The sequence below is a fragment of the Lissotriton helveticus genome, chromosome 6 (genome assembly GCF_964261635.1).
Source record: "Lissotriton helveticus chromosome 6, aLisHel1.1, whole genome shotgun sequence".
Taxonomy (NCBI): Eukaryota; Metazoa; Chordata; class Amphibia; order Caudata; family Salamandridae; genus Lissotriton; species Lissotriton helveticus.
The window spans coordinates 90,512,882-90,528,754 of record NC_136067.1 but is presented as its reverse complement, the minus strand read 5'-3'; the positions used below and the strand labels follow the sequence as shown (position 1 = coordinate 90,528,754).

At 43.7% G+C, this 15,873-nt stretch overlaps 1 protein-coding gene across 1 annotated transcript in view; it reads left to right on the top strand.

Moving 5' to 3' along the window:
• Window positions 1-15,873, top strand: part of LOC144762269 (ATP-binding cassette sub-family C member 10-like) — a 392,992-nt gene that overhangs the window by 170,805 nt on the left and 206,314 nt on the right. Inside the window, exons 9-10 of the mRNA XM_078647410.1 lie at window positions 10,645-10,743; window positions 13,573-13,762. Coding sequence (XP_078503536.1) covers window positions 10,645-10,743; window positions 13,573-13,762 — 289 coding nt within the window. The remainder of the gene's footprint in view (window positions 1-10,644; window positions 10,744-13,572; window positions 13,763-15,873) is intronic.

Sequence of the window (15,873 nt, the reverse complement as noted above, 5' to 3'; positions counted from 1 at the left end):
CTGGGTCCATGGTGGTGGTCAGCTTGCGGTGGGTATCTCTGCTATGTCACCTATCTTCGCAGTGGGGATTCCGCCGTGTTCAGACAGGTTGTTTTTCCGCTGCGGTTTTATGTGTATTTTCCGCCATCTTGATTTGTGGGACGGTCTTCGACGTCAGTACGTACGGCGGGGCCTCCGGATGTGTTCCGTCCGCCACGGTCTCGTGTGTAGTTCGGCGGCGGTGCGTGCTTTTCCGTCGCGGACGGAAATTTGACACGTTTTCCTATCCTGATATGGCGGACGGAGTATCCGCGGCAGGCGGACACGGAAAAGGCTTTTTCCGCCTACTCCAGGGCCGCGGTGGCTCTTCCGTCCGCCATCCTAATGAGCCCCTAATTTTGGAACATATACGAGCAATAGAAAATCAAGATCTAAGCTATGCCATGGCCAAATACATGCTAACCCATGGAAACAAATCATTGAAGGATATAACCTATAGTGGGATTGCAACAGTGCCAATAAAAGAAAGGGGTGGCAACAGAATGATGACACTGCGACGCCTAGAGTCAAGGCTGATCATCCGCTTTAAAACAAAGATCCCGTATGGATTGAACGGGGACGAGGAACTTCATGTGCATCTTTGAGTGAATCCCTATCCATGTAATGAAACTGGCCAATGAGTAAAACATCTATGATGACCCTTTATAGAAAATGCAAGAAATGATGTATCTACCATAACCAAGGGCACTAAGTCCCAAAATGTTGTTTTTGAATGAACAGATTAAATAATAGAATGCAAAATCAAACGCAAAATTTGCAATTTTGCTCCACTAAAAAGGAGAATTCCATTAATGAAGAGAAAACCACTTAATTGAGTGTGATTCTATACGCACAATTCAGTTTATAACTGAGAAAGAGTCGGAAAATAATGGCATACCACTTGATGTGACTCGAGAAGAACGGAATCTATACTACTATTATAAAGGAAGAACTTTGCACCTTTGAGGCGGGTAAACTCGGGAACCACAGCGCCAATCCACACACCCTATACATCATTGTAATCGTCAGGGTGTGCAGATGGACATAGGCTATATAAAGTATAAAAATATGCGTTATTTAAAAAATTAACATTTAAAAAAAAAAGTAGTCCCTTGGAAGTAGAGCCGGCCGTGACCTGCGTGTTGACGTCAGGAGCGTGGGTTGGAGCGGCGTCCAGGAAGGTGAGTGACCTGCAGTTGGGTTTCCAGAAGCGGCACGTACGTGCCCCTGCCAGCATGTCCAAATTTCCATCAGCTGCTGCCTAAAAGCCACCTCATGCTTTCACTAACCCGGTGCGCTCCATCCTCGAGTGCCGCCTCCCCTTCCCCACCCATTGCTCTCAGCCCTGATCCCAGCTGGGATGCTCGCAGCTAATGATCCCTGATATGACTTCCCTCTTAGTATAAACAACAGTCAAACAAAGAGAGGGGAGGGGAGACGAGCAAGATCGACAGGGCTACTCTCAGCGTCCGACTCAATCTCTCTGGGTTTGATACATTAGCAGGCAAGCTGGCATCAGGTAGAGCTTTGATTGGAGAAATCTCTGCATTAGCATTATTAAAGGAGAATTTGTGCGCGAATTTGATGACACACGGTCCGGAGCCCGGGTCTAAATTTAGAAGTTGCATAAAGTAAAAGCTAAAAAAAAGGTCTCCTGTGCCTCGCTCTCTGCCCACATCTGCCTTTTAAGGCGCACGTTTCCAGCCCCTCCAAAGGTGGCAGAAAGATAATCCCTCTGTGGCACTGCTGGGATGTACAGGGAGGGTCAAGGACATGCCAGCTGGATACCGCTGTGAATTGCTTTTTACCCGTAAAAGGGATGCGTCACTGGAAGCATGCAATTGTTTTCTCTCACACAAACAGACAACATTCATCTCCAGGCACCCACAGTAGTGTGCGCAAATTTTTCAGAAGAATGCTACAGTGCAGGTAGTTGCAATCTGCAAAGCAGTGTGGAGATTCAAGGTGGCCTCGCTCTCTGGGAATCTTGGTCACTGAGCAGTCCCCTTCTTACACCCCTTTGCCTTTCATGAATTATAGGATGGCCCACTGGAGTTATGTGACTGTGGGGCTGCAGGGCTTTTCGCATAATTGTATATTTGCCGCATTTGCCACATAATCCATCCATCATCTGCCTCATAATCTGCAGAGTTTAAAAAAAAAGTTTCTAGCTCAGTTGAAAAGTTAGAAAAAACACAGCGACATGTTGCCGCGCGGTGGAAAGACCTTCGCAAACATTGACTGGTCACCTTTCTATAACTTATTGCTTTATTTGGGTGTTAAACTGGTAGTAATGAGGTACAACTAATGCACAGACAGTGCTATCAAGTTTAAAAATGTCAAAATCTATCTATACTACTATTATAAAGGAAGAACTTTGCACCTTTGAGGCGGGTAAACTCTGGAACCACAGCGCCAATCCACACACCCGATACATCATTGTAATCGTCAGGGTGTGCAGATGGACTTAGGCTATATAAAGTATAAAAATATGCGTTATTTAAAAAATTAACATTAAAAAAAAAGTAGTCCCTTCGAAGTAGCGCCGGCCGCGACATGCGTGCTGACGTCAGGAGCGCGGGGAGGAGCGGCGTCCAGGAACGCGAGGAGGATTGGCGGACATGGCGCGGGGAAGGAGCGGTGACGATACGCGGAATGGCGGTGAGGACCGGCGGACAGGCGGGAGGAGCGGTAAGCGGCGAGGAGCGGCGGAGCGGTGAAATGAGGAACGCGGGGGAGGAGCGGCGGCTGAGGTAAGGCTCCGGGCAGGCGGGGGTCAGGGCAGGCGGGGGTCGGGGCGGGCGGGGGCCCGGGCTGCTTGACAATGTCGGGGCGGGCGGGGGGCCGGGCTGCTGCAGAATGTGCGGTGAAATGAGGAGTGCGGGGGAGGAGCGGCGGCTGAGGTAAGGCTTCGGGCAGGCGGGGGTCGGGGCAGGCGGGGGACGGGGGGGGTGCGGGGGCCCGGGCTGCTTGACAATGTCGGGGCAGGCGGGGGGCCGGGCTGCTGCATAATGTCGGGGCGGGCGGGGAAGCCGGATTGCTCCCAGACAAGGTCGGGACGGGCTGCTAGTAATGTTAATAAAGGCACTAAGTCCATCCATTATGCCCACCACTGAATGACTGGTGTTCACAAATACTGAATTAAGCGTACATTATATAATACTGACTCACTGAGAGAAGTATTCGAATCGTGGAGATGGACGCGCCGTGAAAAATATCAGACAAAAGTGGAACAAAAAGCAAATTCGAAAATAGTAAATACATGTTCATGCACACTTGCCAGAGATAAAAAAAACGTTGTACTTAATGGAGTCACAAGAAAAGAAAAGTAAAGTAAAAGTCCACATTTGTAAAGCGCACAATCACCCGTAAGGGTCTCTAGGCGCTGGGGGGCCGTCGGGAAGATTAAGCGAGCTATTGCCCAGAGTCACATGGTGCTGGGCTGACCTGCCGCCGGAGCCGGGGATCGAACCGTGGTCCCCAGATTCCAGCGTCAGTCGCCCTGGCCGCGGCGCCACACCTCTTCCACAAAAGAAACTGTGTGGCGTAAATTGAAGTTGATAATCAAATGACTACCAGCCCCATAGGGCACCATAACAGTGCTGATATAGTTGACTGGTATAAAAGAGTAAAAGAGAAGAAGGACTAATGTTTGTAACCGTGAGCAAGATCGTTAGATCGAAACGCGTAGGTGGAGTAGAGTGCTGTGTGCTGTAATGGCACTTGAATAATTAAAACCTGCTTAAATCGTATCCTGGATGAGTACGAGTCTAATTTTTGGGTGAGAAAAAAAAATAATATATATATATATATACCTACGTCGAACTGCAGCTGCAACTGATCAGCAGGAGTCAGCTGACCTCCCCACATTGGGAGGACTACAGGATATCAAGGAGGGGAGGAGGAGTTTTTCTGTGCAGCAAATGGTGTCTGAAGAAGGCGCGAGCCGAAATGCATTATGCCGAAATGCTAGCAGTCATTAAAGCATTTCCCAAACGGTCCCCGCTGTGTCCTGACTTTCTTTTCATGGAGGAGGTCTTTGTGCATATTTTACGTGTTGGCCAGTAACACGTTTAGAGGACCCGTTCCGGAAAGCGTCCTGCGAATTTTTGGCATCGCTGTTGTGTTTCTCCGAGGGATCGGATTGCGCAGGACCGCCTCAGGATCTGATCTGACTAGGGGCCGCTGTCAGGAACAGCCTGTGACTTCACGGGGGAAACGGGATCACGGTACCCGAGTTCCACGGCCCGGTGAGTTCCTTGATGTGTGGGCTGGAAGGTTGGGGACCCAAGGGGGTGCTGGACTTTCACTACAGAGTCTCTCCGTGCCATCAAAAGCCCCCCTCCCTTGCCAAGTACTACAGCAGCTATATTAGAACAATTGCGAGGCTCCATTGACATTACTTACCTGAACAGTGTACTATGGGAGCTGTAGTTCACCTACGTCGAACTGCAGCTGCAACTGATCAGCAGGAGTCAGCTGACCTCCCCACATTGGGAGGACTACAGGATATCAAGGAGGAGAGGAGGAGTTTTTCTGTGCAGCAAATGGTGTCTGAAGAAGGCGCCAGCCGAAATGCATTATGCCGAAATGCTAGCAGTCATTAAAGCACTTCCCAAACGGTCCCCGCTGTGTCCTCTACTTTCTTTCCATGGAGGAGGTCTTTGTGCATATTTTACGTGTTGGCCAGTAACACGTTTAGAGGACCCGTTCCGGAAAGCGTCCTGCGAATTATTGGCATCGCTGTTGAGTTTCTCCGAGGGATCAGATTGCGCAGGACCGCCTCAGGATCTGATCTGACTAGCAGCCGCTGTCAGGAACAGCCTGTGACTTCACGGGGGAAACGGGATCACGGTACCCGAGTTCCACGGCCCAGTGAGTTCCTTGATGTTGGGGCTGGAACGTTGGGGACCCAAGGGGGTGCTGGACTTTCACTACAGAGTCTCTCCGTGCCATCAAAGGCCCCCCTCCCTTGCCAAGTACTACAGCAGCTATATTGGAACAATTGCCAGGCTCCATTGACATTACTTACCTGAACAGTGTACTATGGGAGCTGTAGTTCACCTACGTCGAACTGCAGCTGCAACTGATCATCAGGAATCAGCTGACCTCCCCACATTGGGAGGACTACAGGATATCAAGGAGGGGAGGAGGAGTTTTTTGTGCAGCAAATGGTGTCTGAAGAAGGCGCGAGCCGAAATGCATTATGCCTAAATGCTAGCAGTCATTAAAGCACTTCCCAAATGGTCCCCGCTGTGTCCTCTACTTTCTTTTCATGGAGGAGGTCTTTGTGCATATATATGTATATATATACACAGTTTTCCCATCTGTAAAAGATCCTCGATCTGGAACTTGCAAGAAGGAAACTGACTCCAATTTCTCAGTGAAAATGCAGGTTTATTTTGGTGCAAATGTCGCCATGATGCGTTTCGGGCTATGCAACCCTTGATCACATGACATGACTACTAATTACTCTCCCATTAAAAGTGCTAGTGCAACAAACGACCATGAAGACAGACTATCGTGCTGTCTTAAACTTTCCCGCCAAGCAACATAAATCATGGTACTTTTGTAGATAGACAAAATTGAAACATAATGTAGCATTGTCCAGAAAAATGCAATAATTAATAATATGTGTATCAATACATATTAATAACAATTTCAAATTCAATATCTGTTTTTTTTTATTAAGCACAACAGAAATTAGGAAAAAGGGCAAATAAAAACATCATGTATATAAGTGATGTAAATTTCGAGTACACTTTGCAAATTAAAAATTGAAGACATACTAAAATGTTGTAGCTAAGACGCTAGCAGCCATGTATTTTCCACTTGTGTCCCAATTTTCTAGTATACCTTATTATGTACATTTTAAGAACCGCTGATTGATATTGCCCAAGTGGGCCATGACTAATGCTGCACACTATTGGCATATGTTCAGTTGACCTGGTCGTATAAATAACTAATTTAGAAAAGTGCTTAAAAGTGCCTAAATGGTAAAATTGTTTAAAAAAAACTGTAAAAACTGTGCTAAAACGATTTTAAAAGAGTGGAAGAGTGGGTGCTGGGATATAAGCGTTAAAGATAAAAATTGCCATTTCATTTTTAGATGTTAACTATGCAATTAATATGTTCAGTTTTATCTGAATGCATTATACGGCTGTAATAAGTATTTTGTGTGTTTATAGCTATGTGTACAAGTCCTCAGTTGTGTTGAGACCCATAGGACTCTTACTGTCTAACTCCAAGATGTATTTGGTTTCAAGTTTCCTGAGGTTAGCCTCCCTATTGCCATCACGCCTTAATTGAGGTACAGAGTCCACAACAAAGCACTTGAGTTCTTGTATTTGATTGTTGTTAAAATGGCGTGCCACTGGAGAGCTTAGATCTGAGTTAGTGATGGCTCTGACGTGTTGAAGGATTCTCTTGTGGACTTGCAGTTTCGTGCTGCCTATGTACCGAAGTCCACAAGAGCACTCCAACACGTAGATGGCAAATTCAGTTTTGCAAGTTAAAAATTTTGAAATCTGGGAGCAGATTTGAAAGGTGTAACGTATGAAGTTTTGTTGACACCCAGCTTGCAGGCCTTGCATGTAGAGCATCTCATAAAGCCTTTTTGCCCTGATAGCCAATTTTTGTTGGAAATAATTTCAGGGCTACTGTTCACCAAAAAATCACTGGTTGATGGCGCCCTTCTGTACGTTATAGTTGTTTTATTGGGGAACATATCAGCAATTACAGGATCGTTGCGTACAATATGCCAGAGTTTCCTTACAACCCGACATATGTAATATCTCTGCCTGTTATATGTTCAAATTAGTCTCGCTTTGCTCAATACAGTCGTTGGACTGATGGCATTTATGTTTGACTTGCGGGGGGGGGGTTTGAATAATAAATCCTCCCTGCACAATTCTCTTGTTTTTCTTATTGCCGCATCAACTGTTTGGTTGGAGTAACCCCTAGCTAGGAAACACATTTTGCATTCCTCCTGAGCTTTATTGAGGTCTGCTTCTCTACTGCAAATGCTGCGCACCCGAAGCATTTCCCCATAGGGGATGCTATGTATTGTGTGTTTTGGGTGAAAACTAGATGCATGCAATAGAGTGTTGCCTGCGCTTGGTTTGCAATATAATCTTGTTTCAAGACTATTGTTGGCCACAAATACTTCCACATCTAGAAAGTATACTGAGTGCTCACTGATGTGATACGTAAGATGCACATTGATGTCATTGTTGTTGAGGTTAGTGATGAAATCTACAGCGCTTTCTCTGTTTACTTGCCAGATTAAGAACAAGTCATCAATATATCTGACCCACTTGATCACATGGTTGGAAAGTATGTCCCCATATAAGGCATTCACAATCATTTCCTCCCACCACCCCATATGGAGGCAAGCATAACTAGGAGAAAAGCTTGCCCCCACAGCCACTCCTCTTATTTGTTGGTACATTTGGGTTTAGAAGAGGAAATAGTTGTTATTCAGACAAAATTCTGTTACATTAATTATTATTTTGTTGTGATTATAAAACTGAGTTGCTCGCATGTCTAAAATGTTTGAGCGCCCTTATGATGTATACTGGTGTACAAGTTTGATTCTTCTATAGTTATTAACAAATAGTCATTACACCATTGACACTCATGTATCTGTTTTAAAAAGTCTGTAGTGTCCTCTATGAAGGAAGGTAGGGCTCTCACATATTCCTGTAAAAAAAGAGTCAATGTATATGGATACATTTTCCAACAAACTTTGCTTGGCAGAAATATTTGGTCCTCCCGGAGGTTTGTTGATATCTTTGTGTATCTTTGGGATGAAAATAAATCACAGGGGTGATCGGATCATCATTTTTTTAAAAATGTATACTGTATGTCTTAGTTCAACAAACCAGCACTTTTCCATGCCAAGAGTCTATTGAATAGTTCATTTTGTGCTGTCAGAGTTGTTAACTTGTTGCTTAGTTTGTAACACGTCTGATCATTTAGTTGCACAAGCACTTCCTCCAGATAGAGTTTTTTGGGCCACAGCACCACATTGCCTCCTTTGTCAGAATGCCGTATGACCAAAGAGTCATTTGCTTGCAGTTTTTGTATTAATTGGTGGTATTGATGTTCGTGCGCTTTTTGATACTTGGTCGTTGTCTGAGTTTTATAATTGAGTTTTATTATTTCTGTCAAAATTGCCTCATTGAATGAATCAATTGAGCCCCTCGGTAAAATCGGCATAAATGTAGACTTGGGTTTAAAGCCTGTATTTACGGTGGCGTTGACTTGTATGGACCGGTTTGCAAGGATTTGGTCTGTAGTTATTACTTCCCCCACTGAGGAATCATCACTTTGTAACGCTTGTATGTCACATAGAAGATCTACATCAGAAGCTGTTAATGAGTTTATTGGGTATATGGGTGTATGGTATATATATATATGTGTGTGTGTATGTGTGTATGTATGTATGTATGTATGTATATATGTATGTATATATGTGTATATATATATATATATATATATATATATATATATATATATATATTTGTGTATGTTTATATAAGTATATATTCATTTTCAATAATAAATGTTGCCTTTATTTAAAATACATTATTTTAATGTTATGTATTAAAAATTTTAAGATTTACTATATTAAAGTGTGTATTTATTGAAAAACAATATTTTTGTCATATTTCTTATGACATAGGGTAAATTATATTTTTTTTCTCAATATTTTTATACTTACCTTTATTAGTACAGGAAAGTGATATTTGCTTAAAAAATATTTTCGCACAATATTTGTGTAGTCAATATTATGTCGCCAACACTGCGTGTGGTGTCAGCCTTTCCTTCCACCGCATGCAAGTACAACCTGTCGGTTTGGAGTGCAGGTCACAGATCGTGGCAAAGTAGAATATGTTTCACAGATTACAAATCTAGGGCGTACGGAGACTGCTTACGGAACAGGCAGAAAGAGACTGTGGATGGTGAGACCTGTGCACCAGTGAGAGGATTCCAGAATTTCTTTGTCAAATATCCACTATCATTAGTCACAAACTTTAGATACCCTCAAAGCATTGTTATTATATGCATACTTTTTTATTGTATCTAGAATGCTTTAACGGTAAAGCACTGGTTGGACATTGATTTATTGTGTACTATTGATGCTGTGCTAAGACCTTAGTCTTCAACTAAATATTACCCCTCTTTGCATGTGTTGGCTGTCTCAGCTTCTCTGTCATGAGGCTTAAGTGCTAATAGGGTGTACTTGGTGCCCCTTTTTGGGCCATTGATCGGTCAGCCCCCAGGATATCAGATGTAAAAAGCTCCAATTGAAACAATTGGTGTCAAACATCCTCTGCGTACCTCTAATCCACGAAGTGCTCAAACTATCTAGAGCAGGCTTCTCCAGCGAGTAGCAAGTGAGCTGCTGGTAGGTCTCTAGCTACCTAGAAGTAGCTTTCCTGTGTGCAACCCAGCATACTAAATTAGAAGCTTTTGTTTGTCTGAATTATTATTTGTATACCAACACTGAACTGAAAAGTGTCTTAGAAATAAAAATGTGTGTATCTTTACAACTCCTAATCTGATGTTTGGAGGAAAACATGGTTGCATTTCCAAAATCTATGTAAAGCTGATATTTGAGTGATAGACCTCCTCCACCTCCCCGACCCCTGCCTCTATCCCCCCCCCCCCTCCCTGAAGGAGGTGCGGCTCAAGTCAACATGCACACAACTAGGATATTATATGACTTCCTTGCTTTAATGCTGTTCAGTGCGCTGAAACTGCCGAAGCGCCAGGAGCTAATATGTATACTACTGCTATAGTGTGTGACTTCCTCGTTACGATTGTTGTAAAGTGCTCCGATACCTTCGGGTGTGGCCAGCGCTATATAAAACTCCTTAATAAATAAATACACAATTTGGTGCTGGGCAGACTTAATACTAATAGTATTACCCTGGTGCCAAGGGCGTTGCAGCTATGACTGTTCTGTATTACCCATGTAAAAGCATTCCGAACTGACAAATCCTTTTTATGTTACTGCTGGAAGTCTTGCCTGATGCACTGGGGTGATCACTGATGCTAATCCTGCAAAGGGTGGCCACTAATCTAATCTTGTTTTCACTACACTACTATTAATATTAGTAGCTAAGGATGATTTTCATTGAACATAAGTAGCTCTTAATAAAGAATAGGTTCGAGACCCCTTTTGTACTGGTTCTGTATTTCTAACCCCACACCGAGAGAGTTAAGTGCTAAAATATAGTATTTTTTCTTTTAATTTCAGTGCAGATGTTTTTTGGGACCACATCACTAATGATAAACGAGAGTAACCTTAATAGTTACTGCTCAGTAACCGCTGATCACAAGAAAAGGTCTTGCCTACCAAATTATAAGTAAAGAAACTGCTTTACTGCTCTAATAAACCATGACAGATTACCATCAACAAGTAGCCGGTAATAACTTTGTACACATTAAATGTGGTAACGTGCATCACATTAATGCTGTACGTTATTCCATATCGAAGGGGGAATTCTCTAAATCTGGGGTCAATAGTTGCAAATAGTATATGTGCATTCCAGGCACACCGACAGAAGAAACGGTCCAATATATATTTTAATACTTAGCTGGTGTTTTCTATTTTAGATTTTACCAGAAGGTGACCAGACTGAGGTGGGGGAAAATGGTGTCACACTCAGTGGAGGGCAGAAGGCTCGGATCGCCCTGGCAAGAGCGATATACCAGGTGAGTAACTGATGCTCAGTGCTCCTCCAGCTTTCCGAAAACCCTCAAATAGAAGTCTGCTTTCCCCTCACGTGAGTATACAACTGTATACACCTGCCTCGAACCTACAGGGCACTTATCACTATGTCCACACACTCTGACCGTACAGGACACCAAATGACCATGCAACACTCCTGTAGAAATAATGATCCGGAATGCTTCCTCCTCCATGACACTGAATGCTCACGTCTGCATGACACCAAATTCTCACGCTTTCATGACGCTGGATGTTCACGTCCTCCACAACACTGAATCCACATGCCATCATGATACTGAATGCTTGCGTCTCCTTGACACAAAATGCTCACAACCCCATTACAGTAAATGCTCATGCCTCCAAGGCACTGAATCCCCATCCTGATAGAACTCTATTGGCTCCCCTTGCCGACCCACACCATCTCCAAAACCAACTGCAGCATAAACAAAGTGATTGCAACCTGCACCCTACCCCATTGAGCATCCAAGCTCACCATCTCTGGTGGTTCCCAGCACATCTGCAGCCAGGACCCCATCAGACTGCAGACTAAAAAGTATCAACAAAGAAGGAAAAAGCAAATGTCTTTTCCATTTATACACCCAGGATCTGGAACAAGATCCCCGTATGCATCAGGACTCCCTTAGCGTTGCTCCAATTTAGAAAATAGTTGAAGACACCTTCTTATAGAACACTGCATCACAATGCATTGACAGTCCACAAACCAGCTACCTCTCCTAACACTTTATGATAAAAATACTATATACATATGTACAACCACAATCCCTGCATCACTTATAGAAATGTTAATGATCAGCCACAGGGACTGGCTTTTGTCCTTATTCCACATGACACGGTAGTGTGTACCCCTCTACATTTCTCTACTTACCTCCCAGACTGGTCTCCCACTACTGTGGTTTGTAGGATGCCTGCTCACACTTTAGCATGCAATTCTTTGCTATCCCTTTTGTGTTTACAGCTGTTTTCCGGACCTCCCTGTTAATTAGTAATATTGTATTCCCTTAGCAATATGACAAGTATCTGGAAATGTACTGTCTTATCTAACATTCAAGACCTCTATGCCATTTCTGTCTTCAAACTTTTCCCTACTCTCCAGTGGGACTCAGGCATTCCCTCCTCCCAATTCTTAAACTAGTAATACCTCTAACCTGTTATGAAGCTAAACCGCGACACTCCAACTGCTCCCCTTTCTAACAAGGTTTCACGGTTTCATCTGGTTATCGCCTACTTCAAAGATGACCTGAAGAGAATTAGTACTGTGTACCAGACTATGTAGGCAGCAACACAGTAGGGAGAGGGCAACTTCATCCGGGAACCTTTGCATGTGGAATAGGAGCAGGGCTATGGTTTAGTCTAAATTGTATCCATGCATGGCAGGCACAAACTGATTCACTACAAATGTATTCATGCCTTACATCGGTGTGGATGGCCACACTGTTCCTCCTTATCTACAACCGTATTACATACTTTCTGGAGCGCCCGCATATCCTTGCATTGTGGTTTAAGGTGAACAAAACACTATCCTCTTTTACGTGTTCACCTTTACCATTATCCATCCCTTTTGGTAGTTATGGCATACAGTGGCTTTAAGTCTACTCTCGACATGCCTTAATTGCTGTTCTCATGGTCAAGCACCAGATAATATTTCAGAAGCTTAACCACCCTGCAAAAGCATATCTCATTCTGCCTTGCGATGCTGATCACAAATGCTCATGTTTTAAACATGTCATTTATTCCACGTTCTGACACTTTTTGTGAATTTGATCTTCCTCCTCTATTTGTGCCAGTTACAAATGCGTCACTAAAAAATATATTAGCATAACAAGAGAAGCTACTGCAACCTCCAAACTGATCTCTCGCTCTCTCTTTAATTACGCCCCAAAGAAACCTTACCAAACTCTCTAATTCCATTCGGGACCAACGTGTATGATTTGGGATTTACTGTTCTGTCTTATTCTGCACCATGAGATGTCTGCTGTTTTTTTTGGTAGTGTTCTTTGTTTCACTACACATGAACGAAACTAACAAAAACATCTGACATCTGCTACTGGACAAAGCAGTAGAGGGTTTCTAGCTTAAGTCAATGACATTGGGCCTTGGTTCAATTTTTCTTAATCAGTAAGCCTTTAGCTTGTTCATTACTTGTTACCATGAGAGACTGGGATCACCCAGTGTGTCTGATGGACATTTGCCATTCATAGAAATAGCTCCTGCATTTTAACCAACATTTCAATGGTGTGCCCATTTCTTGGTGGCACACAAGGTATATAATCAGTTACTAGAGTATAGAGCCAGAAAGGAATGTAGAACATCTGCGGCTTGACCTTCATTCATGTGACTCATAATATGGTTTTACCTAGGTCCAGATGTGGAAAGGCGATGGGACTTGTTTGATACCATGCAAGCCCATGGGTTGGAACTCCGGCGGGGTTTGGCAGACAACTGGTAGGGTTGTCTGGTAGAACACAATCAATCAATTATACATCATACCCAACTTAATAATGATGAAAAAGGCGGTAGCGAGTCACACTGCCCTATGTGGGTTACTTACAGAAGGTGTGGTCAGGTGGGTGGAATGTTTGAGTGAAAATGGTCTAGTAGAAGGCACTGGACCTCTGGACCACTCCTTTTAGTATAGGCTTCATTGACAGTGTAACCTTCATGCTGATAGCAGCAGGACGTGATTCTGCACCACCTGCTAGGAATTCTAAACTGTATTGCTGCTACTGAAAAGTGAAGTATTGCCTGTCATTTCTAATTTTGTTTTCATAGATCTGTTCAATCTTTCTTCCTAGGATAAAGCGATTTATCTTCTTGATGATCCTCTGGCCGCCGTTGATGCTGATGTTGCCAATCACCTGCTAGAGAAGTGCATTTTGGGAATTCTCAGACACAAAACTAGAATCCTTTGCACTCACAGGACAGAATTCCTAAACAAAGCAGATTTCCTGATTCTGATGGATGAAGGAAAAATTATTCAGACAGGTAATAACTTTCTCCCATGACCTCAAACCTTTCAATACTTGATCTTGAAGAACTTATGAGAGTCTGTGCCTGACATGTGAAAAGTGTGCCTGGGGACTCTTCCACTATACTCTCCCAAAGAAACTCCCATGGCCGGAGGCAGCTCTTGGTGTCAGTCTGTGACTCTGGCATCCCTTCTGCTAGGACCAGCAGGCCTTTCCCATGCAGAGGGAAGCTGCAGCTTCCTGGGGCCATTTTCCTGCACCTATAAATGCATCATAGTTGACATTTTTACACAATTTAATAAGGCAGATACTACTAACAGAAGAAAGCAGGGACTAAAATAGATACAGGTGTCTGTTCACGTCAGTACCTGCAGCGCTGGTGCTGCCTAATCTGTCGAGGGGCTTTTAAATTGAAGTGCATTTTTTCACTTCCAGCAAGAAAGACCACATGGATTATCACAAAAAAGACATGTGGTTTAAACTATGTATATTTATTGACAAATATTCACACAAATTTTTTTTGTTCCCTAGGAAATATATATATTTTTTTAAAGCAAACACAAGGAGATAATGGACGGAGCGCTGAAACTTTTCAGACACTCACCCCCAGTCACAGATCTGGGTTGAATCCATCTTCATTCTTTAGCTCATTTTGCCACCACAGTTAAGATCCAGCTATATGTAAATCAGTCTTGACCCTGTGCCTCATGGGAATAGTCTAGCCCAAACTGCCAAGCCAGGTCTTTCCTGAACCGGAAACAAGCATCCTGGGACGGGTTTCTTGGTAACACCCTTCATCAGCCAGGGTAGCTTGAATCCAGTGGTAAAGTGAGCAAGGTACCCACGTCTGGAAATACCCTGCCAACTTAGGGTGAACAAAGCAAAGAACAATGATGGATTCAACCCAGATCAGTGACTGGGGGTGAGCGTCTGAAAAGTTTCAGCGCTCTGTCCATCATTTCCTTGTGTTTGCTTTGTTCACCCTAAGTTGGCAGGGTATGCCCAGACGTGGGTTCCTTGCTCACTTTGCCACTGGATTCAAGCAAGCCGGGCTGAAGACGGCTGTAATGCCGGAAACCGGTCCTAGGAAGCGTGTTTCCGGTCCAGGAAGACATGGCTTGGCAGTTCGGGCTGGACTGTTTCCATGAGGCACAGGGTCAGACTGATTTGCACATGGCCATGTCTGAACTGGGGTGGCGGAGTGAGCTAAAGGATGATGGATTTAACCCAGATCAGTTGACTGGGGGTGCGTGCTTGCAATGTTCAACACTCTGCCCATCATTTCCTTGTGCTTGCAATCATTTTTTTTGCCGTTGTATCTAAAGCAAGCCACAAAGTTACACCAAGTCAGTTTACCCATACAGAGCACCCTGAACACATTGCATTAAAGATTCTCCCCTGCATTGCTGTAGCAAGGCCTGCTCATTAAATCTTCTATCTTACACACTTGCTCCTTAAGCTATCTTGCTTACAGCTGCACGTCTGATCACTGCCAACACAAAATTAGCCACATTATCCCACACTGTGAATCTCCACTGGCTCCTTTTGCCAGCTCATGTCAAGTTCAAATCACTCTGCATCATCTTCAAGGCCATGTACAGCAGTGAGTAGGTCTACTCTTCAACACACCTTATTTCCCTCTTTAGCTTCGCCTGCAGCATGAACCTCCTGTAATTGGAGTTCCCACGGGGGTCAAAGACAAGACACCAGTGTCTGAGAAGAGTTCTCAATTCATCTAGGCCTGTCTCCAGCACACCCTCTGGACAGAACTCAAATCCTTTCCTCACACACTCCTTCCTGTTTCATCACTGCTTTCCATCTGCTTGACAGTTGATATGAATGTAGTCATGTCTTTGCTTGTACCTGTATAAGTATAATTGACACTCATCTTCCATAAACATTGTCTGTACTTATGTAACGGACTCGACTTGAGAAATGCCTTATGTAAAGTACTCTTCTGCCCTCCTGGGCAAGGTTCGTGCTACATAGATAGCTACAGAAAAATACACAAGATAATTAAACACTAGCTTGCCTTCCAGCCACAGTTCATTAATCAATGTACTAACCTTACACCCTTCGTATTAACCAGTAACTTTCACCCTGCTAATGGCATATTCACCATTAAAC